Source organism: Chiloscyllium plagiosum, chromosome 15 (assembly GCF_004010195.1).
Source record: "Chiloscyllium plagiosum isolate BGI_BamShark_2017 chromosome 15, ASM401019v2, whole genome shotgun sequence".
In the NCBI taxonomy this organism is placed as follows: Eukaryota; Metazoa; Chordata; class Chondrichthyes; order Orectolobiformes; family Hemiscylliidae; genus Chiloscyllium; species Chiloscyllium plagiosum.
The window spans coordinates 1,834,368-1,861,738 of NC_057724.1; the positions used below are offsets into that span (position 1 = coordinate 1,834,368).

A 27,371-nucleotide genomic window follows, 5' to 3' on the forward strand; every position below is an offset into this window, starting at 1 on the left:
TGTCTCTCTCTCTCTCTCTCTCTCTCTCTCTCTCTCTCTCTCTCTCTCTCTCTGGTCTCTCTCTCTCTCTCTCTCTCTCTGGTCTGTCTCTCTCTCTCTGGTCTGTCTGTCTCTCTCTCTGTGTCTTCTGACTCTGTGAATTTGAAATCTTGGGTTCCAAGCTGAATTCGTATGAGAAGTGCCACTAAATGAAGTGAGGCAGAAAGCCCATAGCCTGGAGAGGTTACTGCAAATTAGAGCTGAGTTCAGTTTCACACCACCCATAAGCACAAAGCTCAAACAGCAAGTACAGACACTGGAATGAATTCTGTTGATATTTTGTGGAGAGTTATATTTCAGCTGGATGTTGCTGAGTGCTCCTGTTTGCCCCGTGTCTGTGAAGAGGAATCTCCTCATTGCATGAACAATGAGCTGGATCGTTCCCCATCAGAGTTTACAAAGAGAGTTTTGTTAATACAACGTTACTGAGCTCCACAACAAGTAGCCCTCTGTCCCTTGGCTGGACTCAGAGGTTGGCTCAACTGTGGCATGGCACAATGGTTTGACCGCAATTGAATACTTTCCACTTTTTTAGATGTGTGCAGTCTGATCAGCATTTCACCCCTACCTTCAGCATTCACTCCCTCCGCCACCAGGTCTTTGTAGCACCAGTGTTTACCATCTACAAGACAAATGGTGGAAATTCACCAAATTCATCTGGGACAGCACCAGCCAAACCATAACTTCTACCATCTAGAAGGACAAAGGCAGCAGATGCACAGGAACATCACCACCCGCAAATTCCCCTCCAAGCTAGTCATCATCCTGACTTGGAAATATATTGCCATTCCTTCAGTGTCATTAGATTCATATTCCTTTACATGTAAAGTGGGTGATAGAGAATGACAACTTTACATCTTTATTTCTTACTGTAAGTTGATAATGCTTTTATCCTTCAACTTCTTTGTGAACTCTCATTTAATCGTCCCTCGTAATTCATCGTTTTCTGCTGTCCCATTCTCCACCAAGCTCTCCCCCTATAGAATTTGACTTATATGCAAAGACAGCCACTCCTGAATTCGTTAATCATTGCAAGTTTAAGACCAGCTTCCATCTTTTCTCTACATAGCTGCACACTCCCTTTTCCTACCCAACCTTACAGCATGTATAATAAAAAAACAAAACTCACTCTTCTTTAAATTTTCGAACTCCAACAATCTACTCATTCAACATAGTAGATAACTAATCAATTCAATTAAACTGTCACATCTGCTTTTTGATCGGTTAAAACCATTACGCCCTCTCACCCTGATCATTTCCCTGATATGATTCCGAACTCTATGCCTTCAGGGATGCAGATTGAACGTTTGTAGTTTAATCATTCATATCCAGATTCAGCTGGACAGTGTCAACCATAACTGATTCCTGTTCTTGGGGGAGGGGGAAGAAAGTTCATTTCAGGATTGCCCTGAAGTCCCTGACTTCCCCTAGACTAAAAAAATCATCATCTTAAACCCCACCCCCACCCCCAACCTCCGTGCTCTTGTCACTGACAAATGCAAAGAGCTCATTGACTTCTTTATGACAAAGATTGAAGCCATTCATTCTGTTGCCTCTGATACTTTTATGCTTTACCCTAGCTGGGATCAGTTAGCTTAGTTGGCTAGGTGGCTGCTTTGTGATGCCAACAGTCAATTCCTCATTGGAATTCCTTCCTTCTCAATATCTACCCTTGCCTGAGGTGACCTTCAGCTGAAACCACCACCTATGATTCAATAGGATTATGACAACTCTACTTGAGCCTGCCAGGCCAGGCCAATCTTCCTTTCAGGCCTGGGCTCAGTAGTGGAGACATTTTCCAAGGGATTCAGGGACCACAAATATATTTAAAATTTCCTGGTCAAGGATTATATACATGAACAGGTCAGAACTTCAGAAGGATCCTAGTGTGTAATTGCAGAGACTCTTTTACATCCACCACTGTTAACATTGAAAGACTTTTGCTTCAACAAACCCATTCATGAATTCTTTAATAGATTTCTCTGCTCTAAGCCGAACATCAGCCAAATTACTGAAATCCTGCATTCCTTTACTATTCTAGTAAATGTCCTCAGCATCCCGGCTAGCTTTTTATCCTTCTTCAACTGTATGTTCAGAACTGAACTTAGTACTCTAGTGAAAACTGAACCAGTATTTTATAAAATAACATACTCATCAGGGTCATTAGGACAAATACTGGAGCAGTGTTTTGAATTCGGATCCTGGGGTAGCTCGACTGCACACGCTCCTTCAATCCAAAAAACAAATGTTAATCAATATTCTCAAATCTGTCAATTATCCAATTCTGCCTTCAATCTTATGACTTCCATTTTGCCAACAAAACAGTTATGTGATACTCTGTCAAATACCTTTCGAGAGAGAACGTCAACAGTGTAACCTTCATCAATTCTTTTAATCATCAAAGACCTTATTCGAGGCAGTCAAACAGGGTTGTAAACTCCAGCTAGTTTCTTAGTTATTATTTTGACACCATCCCCTTGATAACTTCCTATGATCTCTTAACCTTGACAAGTTTGATTTGTCTCTTGCACCATCTTATTTTTGATTTTTATTGTCTCTCTCTGCCTTAATTAATCGGATTATAGGTCATCCCTTCACTTGCTATTTGGCTGTTGACATTTTACTCACACCATTTGTACTATCTTTTGACACTCTTAATTATCTGGAATTATTTTGCAATGGTCTCTCTGCTATAAATTCTGTGCCTGTGCACTTCCCTCCACTTCACCTGACAAAAGACCAGCACTCTGAAAGCTTGTGATTTCAAATAAACCTGTTGGACTATAACCTGTTGTTATGTGATTTCTGACTTTGGCTACCCCAGTCCAACACTGGCACCTCCACATTATTATTTTGAAACACTAATTCATTTTGTTTCTGCTTATTTCTCTGGACCTGAACCATCTCTTTTTCTAAGTCATGTCATTGCTTAATTAATGTTTTGGTCACATTTCATTCCAATGTATCTCGAACAGATCCCTTTTTACTTTGCTGAAGTTAATCCTCCTCCAATTATGATTTGGAGGAACTGGGGTGGACAAAGTTAAAAATCATACAACACCAGGTTATAGTCCAACAGGTTTGTTTGGAAATAGCTTTCAAATGCTGCTTCTTCTTCAGCTGGTTGTGGAGTATAAGATCATGAGACACAATTTATAGCCAAATGAATGCAGTGTCATGGAGATATGATGATACATTAAACAATTTTAGATCAAGTCTTTCATCTTTTAGAATGGGATGTGTTGGTTTCTATTCTTTGATATCTAAATCCCAGAATTTCTTTTAAATTACATTCTCAAGAAAGGTCTACATTTTCTAACAATAGGTGCTACCTCAGCTCAGATAATACATAAAGGTGTGATGTCTGTCTGTGTCTTAATGTTGAGTTAGACTGGTTCTATTTCTAAAGTGCGATTTACAAAGATTTACATGGATTCATTAAGTTTTTGAGTAAAACAAAATGTAATTTTGCAAAAACAAATCTGTGCGCGTGTAGGAGGGACAGTGAGTGTGTACATGTGATAGTGTGTGTATATGTATGTATGTAGGCTTGGTTAAGTGTGTGTGTGAGTGTGATGGGGTATACGCCTGTGAGAGGTGCGTGCGCGGGTGAGAGTTTGGGGAGTGCATGTATGTGCGTATGAGAGAGAGAGAGAGCTTGTATATGAGAGAGGGTCTGCGTGGGTGTGTAAGTATACAGGTATGTGTGTGTGCGTGTGAGGTGTGACTTGAACCGGAGTTTCCTGGCTCCGAGATAGGGATACTACCACTACCTCACAAGGTGATAATATTCTATTATATTTTGTGTTGTTTTATATCCAGAAATATGCTTACACATATTTTAACGTTAAAAATCACACAACACCAGGTTATAGTCCAACAGGTTTAATTGGAAGCACACTAGCTTTCGGAGCGATGCTCCTTCATCAGGTGACAATCAAACCTGTTGGACTATAACCTGGTGTTGTGTGATTTTTAACTTTGTTCACCCCAGTCCAACACCGGCATCTCCGAATCATGACATATTTTAACAGTTATTTTCCCCATCTCCAAATCACATTTTTTTCCATCTAGTAACCACCACTAGTAAATCACCCATGTTTTCCAACTGAGTAATTTATAGTCAAAGTCTATTAAGAGTAATGCAGACCATCGAAAGTGAGGGAAGAGGTGGAGAGAGGGACACGTGGTAGCATTCTAGATTATTTTGATCCAACATTTTAGACAATAGGAGAAAGTGAGGACTGCAGATGCTGGAGATCAGAGTCGAGAATGTGTTGCTGGAAAAGCACAGCAGGTCAGGCAGCGTTTGAGGAGCAGAAGAATCGACAATTTGGGCATAAGCCTTTCATCAGGATGAAAGACTTATGCTTGAAACGTCGATTTTTCTGCTCCTCAGATGCTGCCTGACCTGCTGTGCTTTTCCAGCAACATATTGTCAGCATTGTAGATATTGTCTGGTTAACCTGTTTTGAGATGTTATTACATTGCTCTGGAACAGGTGGAACTCGAGCCCAGGCCTTTTGTTTTGTATGTAAATATCTTACTGGAACATTTTCTGGGGGGACTGGTCATAATAACATCTATTAGCTTTGCTATTTATTTGCTGCCCTGTATATTAAATTTTTGCAATTCTTACACGGCAATGATGACTTCCTAACACTCCTTCCCCAACCAAATTAATTTAAACCCTTCCCTAGAAAAGTTTTAATCTTCCTGTTAGCATATTAGCTGCGGCATTATGGAGGTCGAGCCCCACACAACCCCCCCATGCTGATGCTGTTGCTCCTAGCACAGAAATGGTCTGAAGATCTCCCTCCTGTATCATTTGCAAATATGCATATTATCCTTATCTTGCTGTACACATTAGAGCCATGGAGTAATACAGCGCAGAAAAAGCCTTTTGGCCCATTGAGTCTACACCAACAATAACTACCAGAAAGGTGCATTAATCCCAATTTCTTGGACTTGTCCCACACTTTTGAATGTTATGTCATGTCAAATGCTCATTCAAATATTTTTTAAAGGTTGTAAGGTTTCTGGCCTCCACTACCTTCCCAGATTGTGCAGTCCAGCTTTCCACCACCCACTGAGGGGAAAAGGTTTTTCTCATCTCCCCACTGAATCTCCTCCTTATCCTAAAGCTATGCCCCTTCATGATTGACCCCCCTCAACCAAAGGAAATGGCCGCTGCCTACTCACCCTGTCCATACTCCTCTTAACCCTGTACACCTCAATCATGTCCCCTTAAGCCTTATCTGCTCTGAAGAAAACAATCCAAGTCTACCTGGTCTCTCCTGGTAGCTCAGTTACTGCATTCCAAGCAATATCCTGATGAATGTCCTCTGTACCCCCTCTTGTGCTATCACATCCTTTCTATAGTGAGGTGATGAGAACTGCACATATAGTACTCCAGCTGTGGCTCTTTACAACTGCAACGATACCTCCTTGCTTTCATAAGGTGCAAAATTTCATTTAAGACAGAGAAGACTGAAGTAGCAAAACTCTCCTTTGGCTTTTCACCTGAGTTCCCGTAATTCTGACCACAGGATCAGCCGTTCAGGTAATGAATGCATCTGAAGATGCACTTCTTCAAGTGATGAGCCATATAAGGAAAGCCCATAATAGATGATTGAGTGCAGTTTCTGGTCTTTGGAGGAAGATTAATTACGTGAGTACAGTGTTGAATAAATGAGTTATTGAGGGAGTTTAAATATGTAATTAGAGACCATGATAAATTATCACAAATGGTTATGTTACTGAATTATAGAGGCATGGACAAATGATCTGAAGAGATTAGTTCAATTCCCACCACAACAAATGCAGATATTACATTGAGTTAATTAAATGAAATTGTAATGAGAAACTAAATTCAGTAATAGTGACCTATTAACATCCTTTAGGGAAGAGAATTTGCTCACAGCTGGTCAGGCCTACATGTGACTCCCAACACACAACAGTGTGGTGCCAATTAACTCCACTCACAAATGGCCAAGGAAACCATGTTAACCATGTCTTCATTTTAGCCATCTCGATTAAATCTCCCCTCAATCTCTTCACTCCAATAGAACAACCCCAGCTTCCTCAAATGACTCTTGTCACTAAAATCCCTCATTCCTGGAACCATTCTGGTGAAATTCCTTTGCAACTTCTCCAGGTCTTCCACATCCTTCCTAAAGTATGGAGGCCAGAACTAGATGTCCTATTCCAACTGTGGCCTAACCAGGAATTGATAAAAATTCAGCATAACTTCTTATTTTACATCAATGCTTTTATTTATGAAGCCCAAGCTTACAAACCAATCTCTCAGTTTGGGAATGAAATGTATTTTCCCCCAACAGCTTAATAGCTTCCAACGTCAGATAAACATAGCACAAATATTACATCCACATGTACATAGCTACATAATTATTTTTCTACTTGGAATCTATAAAATGTTTTCTTTCATTCATTTATCTTTAATAAATGACACTTACTCCATTTTCAAAATGAAAATTTGAATTTCTTGGAGTGGACACAATACAATAAAACAAGAAAAACCAAAGATCTGCAGATGCTAGAAATCAAAAACAAAAAAAAAACAAATTGCTGGAGAACATCAACAGGTCTGGCAGTTTCTGGAGAAAAAGCAGAGTCAGAGCTGAAAATGTGTTGCTGGAAAAGCGCAGCAGGTCAGGCAGCATCAAAGGAGCAGGAGAATCGACGTTTCGGGCATAAGCCCTTCTTCAGGAACCTTCTGCTCCTTGGATGCTGCCTGACCTGCTGCGCTTTTCCAGTAACACATTTTCAGCTCTGATCTCCAGCATCTGCAGTCCTCACTTTCTCCTCCAAAAAGCAGAGTCAGCCTTTCAAGTCTAGTGACTCTTTTTCAATTAATTGTAGCTAGGTAAAGGTATTTATGCCGAAGACTGGGGTAGGGAGGGAACGAGGAAATGGAGTGCAGAGAGACACAAAAGCAATTGGGCAGACAAAGGAATGGATAATGGCAAGCTATGGAGAAATAGGGGCCTTCAGTGGGGGAAAATAGGTTGGCTGTGATGAGAGCAGCCCATGTGATGTCAAGGTCTGCGGTGTGGGGGTGGGTGAAGGTGCTCAGGCCCTAAAATTATTGACCTCAATATTGAGACATGAAGACTACAGGGTCCCCAAGCGTAAGTTAATGCTGCAGCACTTGAGTGCACTGTAAGGTAGCAAATTGATTAATTCACGTGTACTTCACTTTCCAAGATAATGCAATGATGATTTAACTGTAATGAGTCATACCTTAAATGGACCCAAAGAATTGTAATTGCAGTTCTTTGTCCCAACATTAAAACTTCTCACATGGAACTAGTTAGAAAAGTCAATATTTAATGGAATTGAAAACTAAAAGAATTCAAATAGAACACAGATCCAAGAAACCGCAGAGCTACAGTTTTCATGGAAGTATTGAAATCTGTGTTTTAAATGTGATTTTGTACGAATGCTACCATTGGGGCTCAGTGGTTAGCACTGCAGCCTCGCAGCACCAGCGTCCCAGGTTCGATTTCAACCTCAGGCGATTGTCTGTGTGGAGTTTGCACATTCTCCCCATGTCTGCGTGGGTTTCCCCCTGGTGCTCCGGTTTCCTCCCACAGTCCAAAGATGTGCAGGTCAGGTGAATTGTCCATAATGTTAGGTGCATTAGTCAGAGGGAAATGGGTCTGGGTGGGTTACTTTTCAGAGGGTCAGTGTGGACTGGTTGGACCGAAGGGCCTGTTTCCACACTCTAGGGAGTCGAAATGTTATACATTAATGAGGATTTCAGCCAAGTTCTCTCTTTTTCCTGGTAATTAAACATTCAAGGAAGCTCCTTTCTCCTCACCGTACACGCATTCCACCACACCCACTTGATTGTCAACACATCGCCCTAAACCCCGACTTAGGCATGAGCCAGATACCCCCTTCCCATGTCCGGCATGGAAGAAATTAAAGACATTGTGGTCAGATACTGTGCAAAGCAATGAGCATAGTTTTTTTATAAAGGGACAGACTGGTTCAAAAGTACAACAGGTAAATTCATGAGTTGTACGGTGTCTCAGTTTTATTCTAATCTTGATTTCTACTGGGAGGTGACTTTAAAGATGAGGCCTTGTTTTTCCACCTGGATTTGATGGGAGAATGGCGAGGCACCCTTACAGCCAGAACCTCTCAGCCTAACTAAAATGGAGACTACCACCTAGGGGCGCAGGTCATGTCTTACTAACCAGATTGAACCTTTCAAGGAGATGACAAAGGTGATTGATGAGGGTGGAGTAGTGGATGTTGTCTAAATGGATTTTAGTAAGGTTTTTGACAAGATCCCTCAGGTAGGCTGATCCAGAATATTAAGATGCGTGGGATCCATGGTGATGTGGCTGCTTGGATTCAGAATTGGCTTGTCTACAGAAAGCAGAAGGTAGAAGGAAGCGCGTTTTTCTGGCTGGAAGTCAATGTAAAGTGATATTCTGCAGGCATTTAGGCTGGGATCTCTGCTGTTTGTGACTTATATAAATGACTTGAATGAAAATGTAGATGGATAGGTTAGTAAGTTTGCAGATGACCCAAAGATTGGTGAATTTGTGGATGGTGTAGAAGGTTGTCAAAGGATTCAATAGGATATAGATCAGTGGCAAATATAATCCAGGCAAGTGTGAAGTGCTGCATTTTGGGAGATCAAATGTTAAAGTGTACAGTTAATGGCAGGACACTGAACAGCATTGATGTACAGAGGGATTTGGGGTTCAAGTCCATAGCTCCCTGAAAGTGGCCATGCAATTAATAGGATAAAGAAGACGTATTGCATGCTTGCTTTTACTGGTTGGGGAATTGAGTAAAGGAGTCAGGATGTTTTCTTGCAGATTTATAAGACTTTGGTTAGGCCGCACTTAGAGTATTGTATTCAATGTGGGTTGCAATATTGCAGGGCGGATATGGAGACTTTGTAGCTTATGCAGAAGGGATTTACTTGGATGATGCCTGGATTAGGTGTGTTCTATAAGGAGAGACTGGAAAAACTTGAACTGTTTTCTCAGGAGTAGCGGAGGCTGACGGGAGAGTTGATAAAAGTCAATAAAATTATGCAATGCATCGATTGGGTTGACAGTCATAATCTTGTCTCAGAGATGAAAGTCTGATACTAGGGGGCATGCATTTAAGGCGAGAGGGTGAAAGTTTAAAGAAGATGTGAGGGGTAACTTTTTTGCACAGAGTGTGGCAGGTGTCTGGAACTTGCTGCCTAACGTGGTGATGGAGGCAGATGTGTCAGGGCCATTTGTGATAGATAAGCACATGAATATGCGAGGAATGGAGGTATATGGACCAAGGACAGGCAGAATGGATTTGTTTAATTTGGCATCATGTTTGGCAGACTATATGGGCCGAAGAGTCCGTTCCTGTGCTGTACTCTTCTATGTTCTATGTACTAACAACTCCAACCCCACCTATGAGGCCAAGACTCAGGCTCAACATCCTGTAAAAGCACTTGTGGCCTGCTCTGGCCTTGTTTTCTGTGGCAATGCCGCCACTGCACGCACACCCGCCCCCCCTCCCCCCCCCCCCCCCTCCCCCAAACACACTCCATCTCTTCCACCATAGAACAGTACAGTACAGCCCATGATCTGATGCTTTCTCTTGATTGGCTGTAGGTAGAATCATAGGATTGTAAAGAATGGAAACAGACCTTTGGGCCAACTTGTCCATGCTGACCATATATCCTAAATTAATCCATTTCCATTTGCCAGCAATTGGCCCCTCTCTTCCAAAACTCTTCCTATTCATTTTCCCATCCAGAGGCCTTTAAATGTTGTAATAGTGCTAGCCTACCACTTCCTCTCTGGCAGCTCATTCCATACATGCACTGCCCTCTGTGAGAAAAAAATTGTCCTTTTATATCTTTCCCCTCACACTTTAAACCTATACCCTTTAGTTTTGTACTTCACCTACCCCAGTAAAAAGATCTTGGCTATTCATCCTATCCATTCTTATGATTTTCTAAACCTCTCTGTAAAATCACTCCTCAACCTCCGATGCTCCAGGGTAAAAAGCCTGTTCAGTGTCTTCCAATGCTCAATCCCGGCAACATCCATGTACATCTTTTCTGAACCTTTTGAAGTTTAATGAAGTCTTTCCTATAGTAGGGAAACCAGAGTTGAACGCGGTATTCGGAAAGTGGCCTGACCAATGTCTTGTACAGCTGCAGCATGACATCCCAAATCTCATTCTGAATGCACTGACCAACAAAGGCAAGTGTCAAATACCTTCTTCACTACCCCATCTATCTGTGACTCTACTTTCAAGGAACTATGAACCCCCACCCCAAGGTCTCTTTGTTCTGGATGGATAATGTGTTGTGATAGAGCAGTCAGAAGCCTCCATTGTATGGTAACTCTGGGACCAGCCAGATTTACACCTCCTTCCTGGCTTGCCATCCTACTCCTCAAGTCATTGATTCTGTCCATTGAGGAGCTCCAAGAGTGTCAGAGAAAGAACCTCTGATTGGAGAAGGAACTCCCCACAGAATCCATCTCTCCCAAATGTGAGCGCACGTTTTCTCTCAATAGTTATGCCATGAATGAATATTTACAGCCTTTTTGGGATTTGGAGGGAAAATTTGCCTGTTGGTCCTTTTAGTCTTCCTCTTAAATTTGTCCTTCTAGATAGAAGGAGTCATGGATTTGAAAAGTGCTGTCTGAGAAGCTTTGGTGAATTTCTGCAGTTCATCTTGTAGATAGTACATGCTGCTACTGGTGAGCATCAGTGGCGGAGGTAATGAATGTTTGTGAGAATTGAGCTGCGCTATCTTCTCTTTTAAACTGAAATTAAACTGAATGTAAAGGTTCCTTGACACTATCCTTATCAAACACTCCTTGGACAGGTACAGCATGGGGTTAGGATTATTTAAAAGTTCCGCTACTCTTTTAAACTGGAAGTAAAGTTGTTCATCAAACACTCCCAGAATAGATACTGCACAGTTCTGAGGAAGTGTCACTTGACCCGAAATTAACTCTGATTTCTTTTCACAGATGCTTCCAGCCCTCCTGAGTTTTTCCAGTAATTTTTATTTTTGTCTCGAGATACCGACAGGGTTAGATACAGACGAATGCTTACTTTCAAATTTGTGAAACACTTCAGGACTTCCATTATCCTTAACAGTGAGACTTCTCACTTAGTAATTACACACTTAATAAAAATAGACTCTTACTGATAAACATAGTTAGTTTGTGTCGTATAGCTTTGGTAATCTTATTCCAGTTATATAATGTGTAGAATCACAATATTCCTTTGAGATTAAAACTGAGAAATGGCCACGAACTAATTAGTTCGAAAGCATTGACAGAAAAGTGTGAATGCCATTGAACCAACTCCCCAGTAACAGTAGCGTCAGCCAAGGCAACTTACCCATCTCTCCTGCGAAAAAGACTTGGGGAGTACGGAGGCCGGAAGGTCATGTTCATCCAGGGGAAGGCTGGTGCGAATTCTGCCTTTGGGAATTGTGAGAGATCACCAAGAGGAAGAATTAAAGAGAGAGGGAGGAGTGATGCCTGGTCTTTGGAGATGTGTTCAGAGGCTATGTTCTCTTGCAATTGCAGCTAAATTACTGGGTATTGTCTTCTGACAGCAGTGAAAAAACATGTGACTGAAAAAGATTGTAAATAAAAAGAGAGGAGGGAAAACAATGGCACCATTGTAGAGTGGCTCAGTTCCCAGTTTAAAGTAAACTTCACGGAGCACTCAACAAATAATCACATAATGGACAGACCAAGGGGTGACAGTGCCTGATAGATTACAGTATACACGCACACCACAGTGAACACACATACAAACAGTGAACACTCTCACACAGGACTCTACACACTCATAACAGTGAACATTCTTAGCAGCATCAAACATACTGACAGCACACTGCACACACACACACTTAGGCCAACAGTGAACACACTGACAATAAGACTGAGCAGACTCACACCAAAAATGAAAGCACTCACACCAACACTAAACGTACACACCAACAGTGAACTCACTCAAACCAATAGGAGAAAGTGAGGTCTGCAGATGCTGGAGATCAGAGATGGAAATGTGTTGCTGGAAAAGCGCAGCAGGTCAGGCAGCATCTAGGGAACAGGAGAATCGACGTTTCGGGCATTAGCCCTTCTTCCTGAAGAAGGGCTAATGCCCGAAACGTCGATTCTCCTGTTCCCTAGATGCTGCCTGACCTGCTGCGCTTTTCCAGCAACACATTTCCATCTCACTCAAACCAATAGTCAACACTGTCAAACCAAGACTGAACACGTTCAGACTAAGATTGAACACACTCACACCAACACTGAGCTCACTCAAGCCAAGACTGAACACACCCGCACCATCAGTGTACAATCTGCCTGTAAAGCATGCAAAAGGACACTTTTCACTGTATCTCAGTACATGTGACAATAATCAATCAATCTATCACTGAGCACACTCAAAACTAACAGTTAAATGCACCCACAACAAGACTGAACACACTCAGACCAACACTGAGCACACCAAAGCTGAACATGCTCACACTGACACTGAACACACTCACGTCGATGTCGAATGCGCTGATACCAACGCTGAGCGCTCACACCGACACTGAGCACTTGTTGAGAGTGCTAGACAGGTTTGTCCCACTGAGGCAAAGAAGGGATGGTAGGGTAAAGGAACCTTGGATGACAAGAGATGTGTAACATCCAGTCAAGAATAAGAAGGAAGCCTGCTTGAAGTTGAAGAAGCTGCCTGGCCTGCTGTGTTTTTCCAGCACCACACTTTTCAACTTTGGTACTCCAGCATCTGCAGTCCTCACTTTCTCCTTAAGGTTGAAGAAGCAAGGATCAGACAGGGCTCCAGAGGGTTACGAGGTATCCAGGAAGGAACTGAAGAATGGACATAGGAGAGCTAGAAGGGGGCATGAAAAAGCCTTAGTGGGCAGGATTAAAGAAACCCCAAGGTATTCTGTACTTATGTGAGGAAACAATAGGCAGAGTGAGGGTAGGGTCGATCGGGGATTGTGGAGGGAACTTGTGTCTGGAGTAAGAGGAGGTAAGTGAGGTCTGTCATGAATACTTTGCTTCAGTATTCCCTACTGAGGGGGACCTTGTCATTTGTGAAGATAGTGTGAAACAGGCTGATATGCTGGAACAGGTTGATGTTAAGAAGGAGGATATGCTGGAAACTTTGAAAAGCATGAGGATAGATAAGTCACCTGGGCCAGATAGGATATGCCCAAAGTTACTGTGGGAAGCGAAGGAAGCTATTAGCTGCACCTTTGGTGATGATCTTCGCATCCTCACTGTCAACTGGAGTAGTACCAGATGACTGGAGGGTGGCAAATGTTATTCCCTTGTTCAAGAAAGGGAATAGGGATAACCCTGGAAATTACAGACCAATCAGTCTTCTGTGGTGTTGGGCAAATTATTGGAGGGAATTCTGAGAAAGAGAATTTATGATTATTTGGAAAAGCATAGTTTGATTAGAGTTGGTCAGCCTGGCTTCGAGAGGGGCACATCATGCTTCACAGGTCTTATTGAATTCTTTAAGGATATGACAAAACCCATTGATGAAGGTAGAACAGTGAATGTGGTGTATATGGAGTTTAACAAGGCATTTGATAAGGTTCCCCATGGTAGGCTTATTCAGAAAGTAAGGAGGCATGGAATACAGAGAAATTTGACTGTCTGGATATAGAATTAGCTGGCCCACAGAAGACAGAGGGTGATAGTAGATGGAAAGTATTCAGCATTGAGCTCAGTGACCAATGGTGTTTGCATGGATCTGTTCTGGGGCCTCTGCTCTTTGTGATTTTTATAAATGACTTGGATGCAGAAGTGGAAGGGTGGGTTAGTAAGTTTGCCCATGACACGAAGGTCGGTGGAGTTGTGAATAATGTCAAGGCCGTTTTAGGTTGCAATGGGACATTGACAGGATGCAAAGCTGGGCTGATAAGTGGCAGATGAAGTTCAACTTGGAAAAGTGTGAAATGACTCTTTACACACACACACACACTCCAAACTAAACACAAACCAATGATGAGCACACTCACACCAACAGTGACTATATATTGCAAGACTCAACACATTCACATCAAATCTGAGCACACTCACCAGTCCTGAACCCTCTCATAACGATGCTCTTGTGCACATTCACTTACACTTAGGATTTGCTGGTGTGAAAAAAATAGCTTCAACCTAATCAAAGGAAATCGAAATGAGATGTAATGAGACGGAACTGCTACATGAACACTTTCCAGGTAATTTTCCATCATATGTGATGATCAGAGCAATGACTAAACAAATTCCATCACCAAAAATCACAGTTACACTCTGTTAAACTGGCTGGAACTTTCTTTTAAAGATAGGGGATTTTCAAATTAAGTGTTTAATAGGCTGGAGAATTTCTGGAGTGTTATATTGAAAATAATCTTCTGATGGAGACGTAACGACAGTCCAGAGAAGATTCATTCGGCAAATGCTGGATATGGAAGGGCTTTCATAAGGATTTGAAGAAATTGTGGCAGTGAGCAAGCTTCAGATAAATATGATTTTTGATGAACAATAAACACAAGTTTCAGCTAAATAACAAGTTCAATCAATACGTTGATCCATTACAGATGTACAGGTTCGGTGAATTGGCTTTGTTATATTGCCCATAGTGTTCAGGGATGTGTAGGTTAGGTACATTTAGTCATGGAAAATGTACAGTAATAGGACAGGGGAATGGTTCTGGGTGAGTTAGTCTTCGGAGGGCAGTTTTTAAAAAATTCATTTGTGGGACTTGTGTCACTGGCTGACCAGCATTGATAGCCCATCCCCATTTAGATTAGATTCCCTACAGTGTGGAAACAGGCCCTTCATCCCAGCAAGTCCACACCGACCCTCCGAGGAGTAACCCACCCAGACCCATTTCCCTCTTACTAATGCACCTAACACTATGGGCAGTTTAGCATGGCCAATTCACCTGACCTACACATCTTTGGACTATGGGAGGAAACCGGAGCACCTGGAGGAAACCCACGCAGACACAGGGAGAATGTGCAAACTCCACACAGACAATCGCCCGAGGTTGGAATCGAACCCGGGACCCTGGAGCCAGCCACCGTGCCACCCTAATTTGCCCTTAAGAAGGTGGTGGTGAGCTGCCTTCTTGAATCGCTATGGGTTGACTTACAATGCCATTAGTGAGGGATTTCGAGGATTTTGACCCAATGACTGTGAAGGAACAGGGATATATTTATAAGTCATGGTGGTGAGTGGTTTGGAGGGGAACTTACAGGTGTGGTGTTCCCAAGTACCTGCTGCCCTTGTCCTTCTTTGTGGATGTGGTCGTGGGTTTGGAAGTTGTCTAAGAATCCCTAGTGAATTGCTGCAGTGCATCTTGTAGGTAGATAGATAGTACACTCTGCTGCTACTGAACGCTGGTGGTGGAGGGATTGAATGGCACCACATCTACAAACAATCAAGTGGGCTGCTTTGTCCTGGATGGTGTCAAGCTTCCTGAGTGTTGTTGGAGAGGCACCCATCCAGGCCAATGGAGGATATTCCATCACACTCCTGACTTGTGCCTTGTAGATGGTGGATAGACCTTGGGGTGTCAGGAGGTGAGTTATTCGCTGCAGTATCCCAAGTCTCTGACCTGCTCTTGTAGCCACTGTGTTTGTGGTGAATCCAGTTGAGTTTCTGGTCAATGGTAACCCCAAGGATGTTGACAGTGGGGGATTCAGTGATGGTTATACCATTGAATGTCAATGGGACGGTGGTTAGAGTGAGTCTTATTGGTGATGCCATTGTCTGGCATTTGTGTGGTGTGAATGTTACTTGCTACTTGTCAGCTCAAGCCTGGATATTGTCCAGATCTTGTTGCATTTGAGCATGGACTGCTTCAGTATCTGAGGAGTCGCGAATGGTGCTGAACACTGTGCAATCATCGGCAAACATCCTGACTTCTGGCCTTATGACAGAGGGAAGGTCATTGATGAAGCAGCTGAAGATTGTTGAGCCAAGGACACTACCCTGAGGGACTCCTGCAGAGATGTCCTGGAGCTGATGACTGACCCTCCACAACCACAACCGTTTTCCTTGATGCCAAGTATGACTAACCACCGAGTGTTTACCTCCTGATACCCATTGATTCTGGTTTTGACAGGGCTCCTTCACTCAGTCAAATGTGGCCTTGATGTCAAGGGCTATCACTCTCACATCACCTCTGGAATTCAGCTCTTTTGCCCATGTTTGAACCAAGGCTGTAATGAAATCAGGAGCTGAGTGGCCCTGGAGAAGCCCAAACTGGGTGTCACTGAGCAGGTTGTTGCTGAGCAGGTGCTGCTTGGTAGCATTGTTGATGACCCCTTCCATCACTTTACAGCTGATGGAGAATAGACTGATTGGTCTGTAATTGGCCAAGTTGGACTTCTCCTGCTTTTTGTGTACAGGACATACCTGGGCAGTTTTCTACGTTGTTGGGTAGATGCCAGTGTTGTAACGGTTCTGGAAGAGTGTGGACTTCTGGGGCTAAATGTCCTGTTTCCACACTGTAGGGATTCTATGATTTAAAGAAGTAATGAAACTGTAAATCAGCGCTAACTAATATTTAGTGGCATTGTGGTTAAGTGGTTAGCACTGCTGTCTCACAGCAACAGGAATCTGGGTTTGATTCTACCCTTCGGTGATTATCTGTGTGGAGTTTGCACATTCTCCCTGTGTATGCATGGGTTTGCTCCAGGAGCTCTGGTTTTCTCCCAAAGATATGCAGGTTAGGCGGGATTGCCCATGGGAAATGTAGGGTTATAGGGATGGAGTGGGTCTGGGTGGGATGCTTTTCAGAGGATCGGTATGAACTGAATGGGCCAATTGGCCTGCTTCCATGTTGTAGGGATTCTATGATTTTTTTTTTCTTTCCTTTCAGCTCAGAAGCTATAGAGAGAGGGAATTGTTGCCAAGTCCTGGGTCAGGCTGAAGAATTCTGTTTAAGTAACAAAAAGAATGGATATTTCTAGAGGGATTCAGAGAGTCAAGCAGCATAAGAGCACAAGAACTAGGAGCAGGATTTGGCAGTTCAGCCCCTCAAGCCTGCTCCACTATTTAATCCAATTTGGCTGATCTCCTCTCAGCCTCAACTCCACTTTCCTGTCTGCTCTCCATAACACTTTAACCCGTTATTAATAAAAATCTTTATCCCCTCCTTCAATTCTATCAGTGACCCAGCATTCACTGCACTCTGGAGTAGTGAATTCCACAGATTCACGACCCTTTAAGAGAAGTAATTTATCCTTGAGTGAAGAGAAATCAAATCACCAGACCTGAAGTGTTAACTTTACTTTCTTTCCACAGATGCTGCCAGACTCAGAGCTTTTCCAGCAACCTCTGTTTTTGTTTCTGATTTACAGCATCCACAATTTTTTCCGTTTTTAATTTCTCCTTATCTCTGTTTTAAATCTGCTGTTCCTTAGCCTAAAACTATGACCTCTCATTCTAAATTGACCACATGAGGAAACATCCTCTCGACATCTGTTTTGTCAATCCCCTTCAGCATCTTATGTACCTCAATGGTAGGCTACTTCAAAAAATACGGAGGTATGGCATTGAGGGTGAGTTGGAGGTTTGGATTAGGAATTGGCTGGATGGAAGAAGACAGAGGGTAGTAGTTGATGGTAAAGGTTCATCTTGGAGTGCAGTTACTAGCGGTGTTCCGCAAGGATCTGTTTTGGGACCATTGCTGTTTGTCATTTTTATAAATGACCTGGAAGAGGGGTTAGAAGGTTGGGTGAGCAAGTTTACGGATGATACGAAAGTCGGAGGAGTTGCTGACAGTGAGGAAGCATGTGGCAGGTTACAGCAGGATATAGAGAAGCTGCAGAGCTGGGCAGAAAGGTGGCAAATGGAATTCAATGTAGCTAAGTGTGAGGTGATTCACTTTGGGAAGAATAACAAAAAGATGGGGTACTGGGCTAATGGTCGGATACTTGGTAGTGTGGATGAGCAGAGGGATCTTGGTGTCCATGTACACAGATCTCTGAAAGTTGCCACCCAGGTAAATAGTGCGGTGAGGAAGGCATATGGCGTACTGGCTTTTATTGGTAGAGGAATTGAGTTCCGGAGTCCTGAGGTCATGATGCAGTTGTATAAGACTCTGGTGCGGCCGCATCTGGAATATTGTGTGCAGTTTTGGTTGCCATACTATAGGAAGGATGTGGAGGCACTGGAACGGGTGCAGAGGAGGTTTACCAGGATGTTGCCTGGTATGGAAGGAAGATCGTATGAGGAAAGACTGAGACACTTGGGGCTGTTTTCATTAGAGAAAAGAAGGTTTAGGGGTGACTTGATTGAGGTGTACAAGATGATTAGGGGGTTAGATAGGGTTGACAGTGTGAACCTTTTCCCGCGTATGGAGTCGGGTATTACAAGAGGGCATAGCTATAAATTAAGGTGGGGGGGGTAGATATAGGACTGAAGTTGGGGTAGGTTCTTCACTCAGCGAGTCGTACGTTCATGGAATGCCCTGCCAGTAGCAGTGGTGGACTCTCCCTCTTTATGGGCATTTAAGCGGGCATTGGATAGGTATATGGAGGATAGTGGGTTAGTACAGGTTAGGTGGGCTTGGATCGGCGCAACATCGAGGGCCAAAGGGCATGTACTGCGCTATATTCTTCTATGTTCTATGTTCTAATTAAAACGTAGAATCCTTACAGTGTGTCAACAGGCCCTATGGCCCAATATGTCCACACCAACTCTCTGAAGATCCACACCAACCCTCTGAAGAGTAACCCACCCAGACCCATTCCCCTACCTTATTACTCTACATTTACCCCTGACTAATGCACCTAACCTACACATCCTGAACACAATGAGCAATTTAGCATGGCCAATTCACCGAACCTGCATCTCCTTGGACTGGGGAAGGAAACCGGAGCACCCAGAGGAAACCAATGCAGACACGGGGGGAGAATATGTAAACTCCACACAGACACTCGCCTGAGGCTGGAATCAAACCTGGGTCCCCTGGTGCTGTGAGACAGCAGTGCTAACCACTGAGCCACTGTGCCATGCCTCATGCTTCTAAACTCCATAGACTATAGTCCTAAATTGATCAATCTCTCTTCAGAGGGGGAAAATCCCTCGTCTCTGGAATCAATCTAGTGAATCTTCCGTAAACTGCCTTCAATTTAACTACAATCCTCCTTATGTATGGGGACCAAAACTGAATGCAATACTCCAATATAGACAGCAGAAGGCTGGAAGAACACAGCAAGCCAGGCAGCATCAGGAGGTGGAGACGTTGATGTTTCGTGTGTAACCCTTCTTCAGGACTGGCAAACAACTACTTCGAAGTGGGCATTCTTTGAAGGCATTTTTGCAGTGGATCAAACTTGGTTAGAGCCAAAAAACTGCAGATGCTGGAATCTAAAATAGACAGGCAGGAGGCTGGAAGAACACCGCAAGCCAGGCAGCATCAGAAGTCGAAGAAGTCAACGTTTCGGGTGTAACCATTCTTCACCTCCTGATGCTGCCTGGCTTGCTGTGTTCTTCTAGCCTCCTGCCTGTCTATTTTGGATTCTAGCATTTGCAGTTTTTTTGCAATACTCCAATTGCAGTCTCATTAATGCCTTGTTGCCACTTTTATACTCTACTCTTTTAGCAAGAAATGCCAAAATTTCATTTGTCTTCCTTATTACCTGCTGCACCTGCATACCAGTTTTCTGCGATTCAAACACCAATTCCATCTGCACTAAAGCACCCTGAAGTTTCTCTCCATTTAGATAATTAATTGCATTTCCATTCCTCTGATTAAAATGCATAACCTCCTACTTATCCACATTAAACTGCATTTGCTAGATTTTGGCCCATTCACCTTACCTATCCATATCCATTCTGACCAGTGGTGTTCTGTAGGGATCAATGATGGGACTCGATAAATGATTCAGAATAGATTGTATTGTCTGATGGGTAAATTTGCAGACAACAGTAAGATTGGGGGAGGTGCAAATAGTAAGGAGTATTACCAGAAGATAGGCTAGAGACTTGGGTGGAGAAATGACAGATGGAGTTTAATCTGGGCAAATGAAAATGATGCATTTTGGAAAATCTAATGCAGGAGAGACGTATACTGTAAATGGCATAACCCTTAGAAGCATTAGGATAGAGGAACAGGTACAGAGTTCCCTGAAAGTGGTAACACAAGTAGTCAAGAAGGCAAATGGAATACTTGCATTCATTGATCAGGGCATAGAGTATATAAATTGACAAGTCATATTGCAGCTATATAGAAATTTAGTGCGACCTCATTTGGAATATTGCAGGCAGTTCTGATTGTCACACTACCAGAACCATGTGGAGGCTTTGGATAGGGTACGGAAAAGCTTTACCAGGACATTGTCAACTTTGGAGGGTGTTAGCTATGAAGAGAGATAGGAAAAACTCAGTTTGTTTTCACTTGAATGCTGGAAGTTAAGGGTCAATCTGATAGAAGTTTACAAAATTATGAGAGGCTTAGATAATTGGAGTATTTTTCTTAGAGTAGAAATATCAATGTCTAGGGGACATAGGTTTAAGGTAAAAGAGGGAAAGTTTAAAAGGCAAGATGTTTTTACACAGTGTGGTAAGTTCATGGATTGAGCTTCCATAGGAAGTAGTATAAGTAGATACAATACCAGTGTTTAAAAGGCACCTTGACAAATACACGAATAAGAAACAATAGAGGGAATTGAACCACATAGAGACAAAAAGCTTTTAGTTCAGAAATGTATCATGTGCTGGCGCAGTTCTCATGCGGTTCTGTTCTTTCTACTTAATTTCTTATTTCTTTGTTAAAATTTGGTTTTTCATGTTATCAACATGTACCTTTTATCCCCATTCCCAAGTCATCAAAATAAATTGTAAATTGTTAGGACCCGAGGACCAAACCCTATGGCATCCAACTAGTTACATCTTGCCACATTGTTACAACACTGTGGTGAAGCTTTCTGTTAATTAAACCAAACAACCAGAAAAGCTCACCTTGCCTTGTAATCTGTTAAAATATGAATGACAGAGAACTCCCAAATTTCATTATTTAAAGAAAATACATCAATTATTTTTACTCTAAAACTGAACATTAACAACAACTATTCACACGTCTAAGCCCTCCCCCTTCCCTTAACTGCTTATTACCTACCTCCAACTCTATAACAATATACTGTTCCAATAAAACACTTATTAAAATTACATCAATTTAATTTCAAAACCACAGAGCTACTGTCATCTTGGGTGTCTGTCATCTTCTGGCTGAAGAGCTCCCTGGGTTGTCATCTTTCTTTTTACTGCAAATATGTTTCTTTTGAAAAGGTAACTTTGTAGAGAGTGTTTCCTAATTTCTTGAATCTGTGTTGTTGGCAGTTGTTCTGTCCGATTTTAAAAATGCCTGCTTGTCAGCTCTCAGTTCAGAACAGTATTCACTCTCTCTTAAAGGTACAGTACATGTCTTCAACTTCATAACACACATAAAAACCCACTTGCCCTGACTCTCTGCTTTCAGTTGGTTAGCCAATCTTCTGTCTAAGCTAGTAAATTATCCAAGCCCATGTGATCTCACCTTGTGTATTAATCATTTTTTGTGGCACCTTATCAAACGCCAACTGAAAGTCCAGATATAAGACATCAACAGGATTTCCATTTTTCACATTGCTTGTTACACCCTCAAGGAACTCTAGCAAATTAGTTAAACATAATCTACCTTTCATAATCTACATACCATGCTTACTCTGATGGACTGCATTTTGACTTTCTAAATGCTTTGTGATGCCTTCCTTAAGAATGGATATGAACAATTACTCAACAATACATCGTAAACTAACTCACTTGTACTTTCCAAATTTCTGTCACCCTCCCTTTTTGAATAAGGATGTTACATTAAATAGTAAGATACTAGGAAGTTTGGAAGAACAAAGGGATCTTGGAGCACTTGCCCACAGATATCTGAAGCCAGCAGGACAGGTTAATAGGGTAGTTACGCAGGCATACAGAGACACTAATCTTTATCAGTAGTGGCATAGATTATATGAGCAGAGAAGGCATGTTGGAGCTGTACAGAACTTTGGTTAGGTCACAGCTGGAATACTGTGTGTAGTTGTGGTCACTGCTAAAAGGAAGAACATAATTGGAAGGAGGAAGAAGGAGGAGATTCACCAGGATGTTGCCTGGGATGGAGCATTTCAGCTATGAAGAAAGGCTTTGAAAGCCTGAGTTGTTTGTTTTTGGAGCATAAAAAGTTGAGTGGGAATCTGATATAGATGTATAAGATGAACAAGGTGATAGAAAATAGCTGTTACCCTTGGTCAGAGTATCAATTACTGAGGGCATAACTTTAAAGTGAAAAGCAGGAGGTTTAGAGGCAATTTGAGGAAATGACTTTTCACCCAGTGCGTGATGGAGGTTTGGAATACACTGCCTGAGAGGGTAGTTGAGGCATGATAACCTCACAACCTTTAACAATTACTCAGATGAGAACTTGAAGTGTCATAACATGTAAGATGATGATCCTTGTGTGGGGAAGTGGGAATGCAGATTACAGGGTTAAAGGCAAGATTCTTGGCAGTATGGAGGAACAGAGGGATCTTGGGGTCCATATCCATAAATCCCTCAACATTGCCACTCAAGTTGATAGGGTAATTTGAAGGCATGTGGTATGTTGGCTTTCAATAGCAGGGGGATTGAATTTAAGAGCCGCAAGGTTATGTTGCAACTCTGTATAGCCCTGGTTAGATCACACTTGGAATATTGTGTCTCACTATAGGAAGAATGTGGAAGCTTTAGAGTGTGTGCAGAGGGGATTTAACAGGATGCTGCCTGGACTGGAGGGCATGTCTTATTGAAGAAAGGTTGAGGGAGCTTTTCTTATTGGATCGAAGAAGAATGAGAGATGACTTGATAGAGGTGTACAGACTTCTTCCCATGACACAAATGTTTATCATGAGGAGGCATAATTTTCAGGTGATTGGAGGAAGGTTTAGAGGAAGGCCTTCTATAGGTACAGTAGGAATAAAAGAATGACTAGTGTAAGATTAGGGCCAATCAAAGATAGTAGTAGAAAGATGTGTGTGGAATCTGAGGACAGCGGGGAAGAGCTTAATGAATACTTTTTGTCAGTATTCACATTGGAAAAGGGCAATATTTGTGAGAATATGGAATATAGGCTACTAGATTTGATGTGATTGAGGTTTATAAAGAGGGGTTTTTAGCAATTTTGGAAGATCTGAAAATAGATAAGACCCCTGGGCTGGATGCGATTTATCCTCTGATTCTCTGGGAAGCCAGGGAGGAGATTGCAGAGCCTTTGGCTTTGATCTTTATGTCATCATTATCGACAGGAATAGTGCCAGAAGACGGGAGGACAGCAAATGTTGTTCACTTGTTTAAGAAGGGGAGTTGGGACAACCCTGGTAATTATAGACCAGTGAGCCTTACTTCAGTTGTGGGTAAGGTGTTGGAGAAGGTTATAAGAGAGAGGATTTATAGTCATCTGGAAAGGAATAATTTGATTAGGGATAGTCAATACTGTTTTGTGAAGGGTAGGTCATGCCTCACTAAGCTTATTGAATTCTTCGAGAAGGTGACAAAACAGGTGGATGAAGGTAAACTGTTTTCTCAGCTGCTATCTGAAGAAGGGTCACTGATTCAAAATGTTAACATTTTCTCTCCACAGATGCTTATGGGGGAGTACAGAAATGCCAGAGTCACTAAATCACTATTTTGCTTCAGTCTTTGCATTGGAAGGCACTAGTACAATCGTAATACTAACAGGTAATGCAGAGGTTATAGAAAGGGAGGAAAGTATCAGCAAAGATAGTGGATCCATTGATTATAACATTAAATTTCCTGGATGTGGCGTAAATGGATTTCAATAAGGTGTTTAATAAGATTCCACATGGTAGGCTATTGCCCAAAATATGGATTTTTGGTATTGAAGGTGATTCAGCGTTTTCGATCAGAAATTGACTAGCTGAAAGAAGACAGAGCATGGTGGTTGATGGGAAATGTTCATTCTGGAGGTCAGTTATCAGTGGTGTTTGTCGTTTTAATAAATGATCTGGAAGTGGGCGTAGAAGGATGGGTTAGTAAACTTATGGACGACACTAAGGTAGGCAGAGTTGTGGAATGTGCCGAAGGATGCAGAGGGACATAGATAAGATGCAGAACTGGGCTGAGAAGTGGCAAATGGAGTTTAATACATAAAAGTGTGAGGTAGCTCACTTCGGAAGAAGTAACAGGAACGCGGAGTACTGGGCTAATGGTAAACTTCTTGACAGTGTAGATGAACAGAGAGATCTGTGTCCAGGTACATAGATCCCTGAAAGTTGCCACCCAGGTCGATAGGGTTATTAAGAAGACATATGGTGTGATAGCGTTTATTGGTAGGGGGATTGAGTTTCAGAGTCACGAGGTCATGCTGCAGCTGTACAGGACACTGGTATGGCCTCACCTGGAGTAATGCGTGCAGTTCTGGTCACCGCATTATAGGAAGGATTGTGGAAGTATTGGAAAGGGTTCAGAGAAGATTTACTAGGATGTTGCCTGGTATGGAAGGAAGGTCTTACGAGGAAAGGCTGAGGGAACTGAGGCTGTTTTCGTTGGACAGAAGAAGGTTGAGAGATGACTTAATTGAGACGTGTAAGATAATCAGAGAGTTAGATAGGGTAGCCAGTGAGAGCCTTTTTCCTTGGATGGTGAAGGCTAACATGAGTGGACATAGTTAAAAATCACACAACACCAGGTTATTGTCCAACAGGCTTAATTGGAAGCACACTAGCTTTTGGAGCACCGCTCCTTTATCAGGTGGTTGTGGACCTGATGGCCTACAACCACCTGATGAAGGAGCGTCGCTCCGAGAGCTAGTGTGCTTCCAATTAAACCTGTTGGACTATAACCTGGTGTTGTATGATTTTTAACTTTGTACACCTCAGTCCAACACCAGCACCTCTGAATCACGAGTGGACATAGCTTTAAATTGAAGGGTGATAGATTTAGGACAGATATTAAGGGTAGTTTCTTCACTCAGAGTAGTAGGAGCCTGAAATGGTCTGCCTGCAACAGTAGTAGACATTAAGAGCATTTAAGTGGGATTAGACATACATAATATAAAAATATTATTATAATAATGGAATGGTGTAGGTTAGACGGGCATCAGATTATTTTCATAGGTCCCACAATATCGAGGGATGAAGGACCTGTACTGTGCTATAACATTCTATGTTCTATGGGAGATATCAAAGGTAGGTTCTTTACACAGAGAATGATGGGTGCATGGAATGTACTACCAGGAGTGGTAGAAGAATCAGATACATTAGGCACACTCAAGCACCTCTTGGATAGGAACCTAGAAGTTAGCACAGTGAAGGATATGTCAGTTAGTCTGATCTTAGAGTAGGATAAAGGTCTGGCACAACACCGAGGGCTGAAGAGCCTGTACTGTGCTGTACTTTTCTAGTGAAGGTAGTTGTCCATTTTAGGATACAGATTTGAAGGGCAAAAGACCCTTGCCTGTGCTGTATGATTCTATGTTCAGCATGCTTCCAATCCATGAACCTTTCCCTATCCAGGGAACTTTAATGTTATAATCAATGGATCCACTCGCTCTGCTGATATTTTCCTCTTTTTCTATAACTTCTGCATTACCTGTACGTATTGGGATTGTGCTAGTGCCTTCCAACACAAAAGCCGAAGCAAAATAGTGATTTAGTGGCTGGCATTTCTGTACTCCCCCACAAACATCTGTGGAGTGAAAACGTTAACATTTTGAATCAATGACCCTTCTTCAGGTGGTAGCTGGGAAAAGGTGGTATTTATGTTGATGACGGGAGGTGGGGGAGAAAAGGAGTGGAAATGGAGATCAGTGAGAGAGAGAATGTTTAGGTATACAAAGGGATTGTTAATAGTAAGTCAGGGAAGAAGAGAAGCTAGATAGGTGATAATGGGCACGATGAGTGGGTGAAAATGGGTTAGCTGTGCTGGAAGAAAAATCTGTCATGACATGGGGTGTAGGGTTGAGAAAAAAAGACAAGGAAGGAGGAGCCAACTCCTTTTCAAACACTCTTGATCCTTTTGTCTATGTTTTTTCTCTCTCTCTCTCTCTCTCACTCACACATGTCCACTTATCTGCCCCCTTCTCCCCACCCCACCCTTTTAACACCTTTACCTAGCTGCTTTCAGTTTGGAAGAAGTGTCGCTGTTCTCAAAATGTTAACTCTGTGTTTTCTCTTCAGGGATGGTGTCATCTTGCTGAATTTCTCTAGCAATTTCTGTTTGTTTTAAATCCCGAACATTGATAGTCCTTTGTTTTATTTTTGTGTTTAAGTAACCTTGGGCTCACTTTTCCATGTCTGGCAATACATATTCCATGATGAACTCGCACATCTCCCAGTGGATCTGTGGAGGGAGCAGGAGGATGGTGCAGTGTGCAAGGCTTTCAAGGTACACTGACAGTCTACTTTGTTCCTACACCCTCTCTCCCTTCTTCACACAGTCACCCTGTCTCCTGTATTCATGTACTCTCAACTTCTCTAACATTCATTCTCCTATCTTTCTTACTCTTACCCTCTCTCACTCTCCCTCCTTCACTACCTTCCTCCATCCCTCACTTACTGTGTCATTTTCTGTTTCACTCACACACTCTCTCTCTCCGGACTCTGCCTTCCTAACAACCTTCTGCTCCCTCACAGTCCCTCTGTCTCATGACGGTTTGATGAGTCAATACTAATATTTGATGACACAAAGTAGCATTTTCTTTTGATGGAGAATGTTGTGACAGTGTTTGTTGTGGAGATGTCGAGTGACACTGATTAGCAGAAGGTAATGAGCAGTGTGAGACAGACACTATGGGAACAACAGTTGTTTACAGCTGAGAGACAACACAGGCACTGCTTAACCCCAGAGAGAACATTAATCATGGGGTAAATGAGCTGAAGAGCTTGCACTATGTAAGTTACATTGGTATTAAAATATGTAACACCTGAATGGGTAAAATTCATGCGACAGGGCAATGTTTAATCTCAATTCATCTAGCAGCTGTTCAGAAATTGCAACAAGGACTTGTACATATGTTAATGCTCTGACTATACAACATGAGGATTTGATGTTTTCTGCATTTAGCATCACAATCAGATCTGAAATATGCAATCAGCTGAAAGGATATCCGCCAGGTCCTTATTAACATACCAATCAGCTCCGGCTCCTTCCTGACTTCAGTTTGTCATTTTAAACATCAGGGTGTTCAGACGTCAGCCGTGACAACAACACAGCCAGATTCTTCACAAACTTAGGTAACAGCAGTATATCCAATAAAAAAATCCAATG

At 42.3% G+C, this 27,371-nt stretch overlaps 2 protein-coding genes across 2 annotated transcripts in view; one reads left to right on the forward strand and one right to left on the reverse strand.

The window, feature by feature from the left end:
* The window catches only part of LOC122557041 (TSC22 domain family protein 3-like), a 28,747-nt gene extending 16,717 nt beyond the window's left edge, over window positions 1-12,030 (reverse strand). Inside the window, exon 1 of the mRNA XM_043704273.1 lies at window positions 11,437-12,030. Coding sequence (XP_043560208.1) covers window positions 11,437-11,492 — 56 coding nt within the window. The 5' untranslated portion in view covers window positions 11,493-12,030. The remainder of the gene's footprint in view (window positions 1-11,436) is intronic.
* Window positions 1-27,371, forward strand: part of LOC122557042 (cyclic nucleotide-gated olfactory channel-like) — a 91,306-nt gene that overhangs the window by 897 nt on the left and 63,038 nt on the right. Inside the window, exon 2 of the mRNA XM_043704274.1 lies at window positions 26,374-26,489. The gene's annotated coding sequence lies outside the window, so the exon portion shown is untranslated. The remainder of the gene's footprint in view (window positions 1-26,373; window positions 26,490-27,371) is intronic.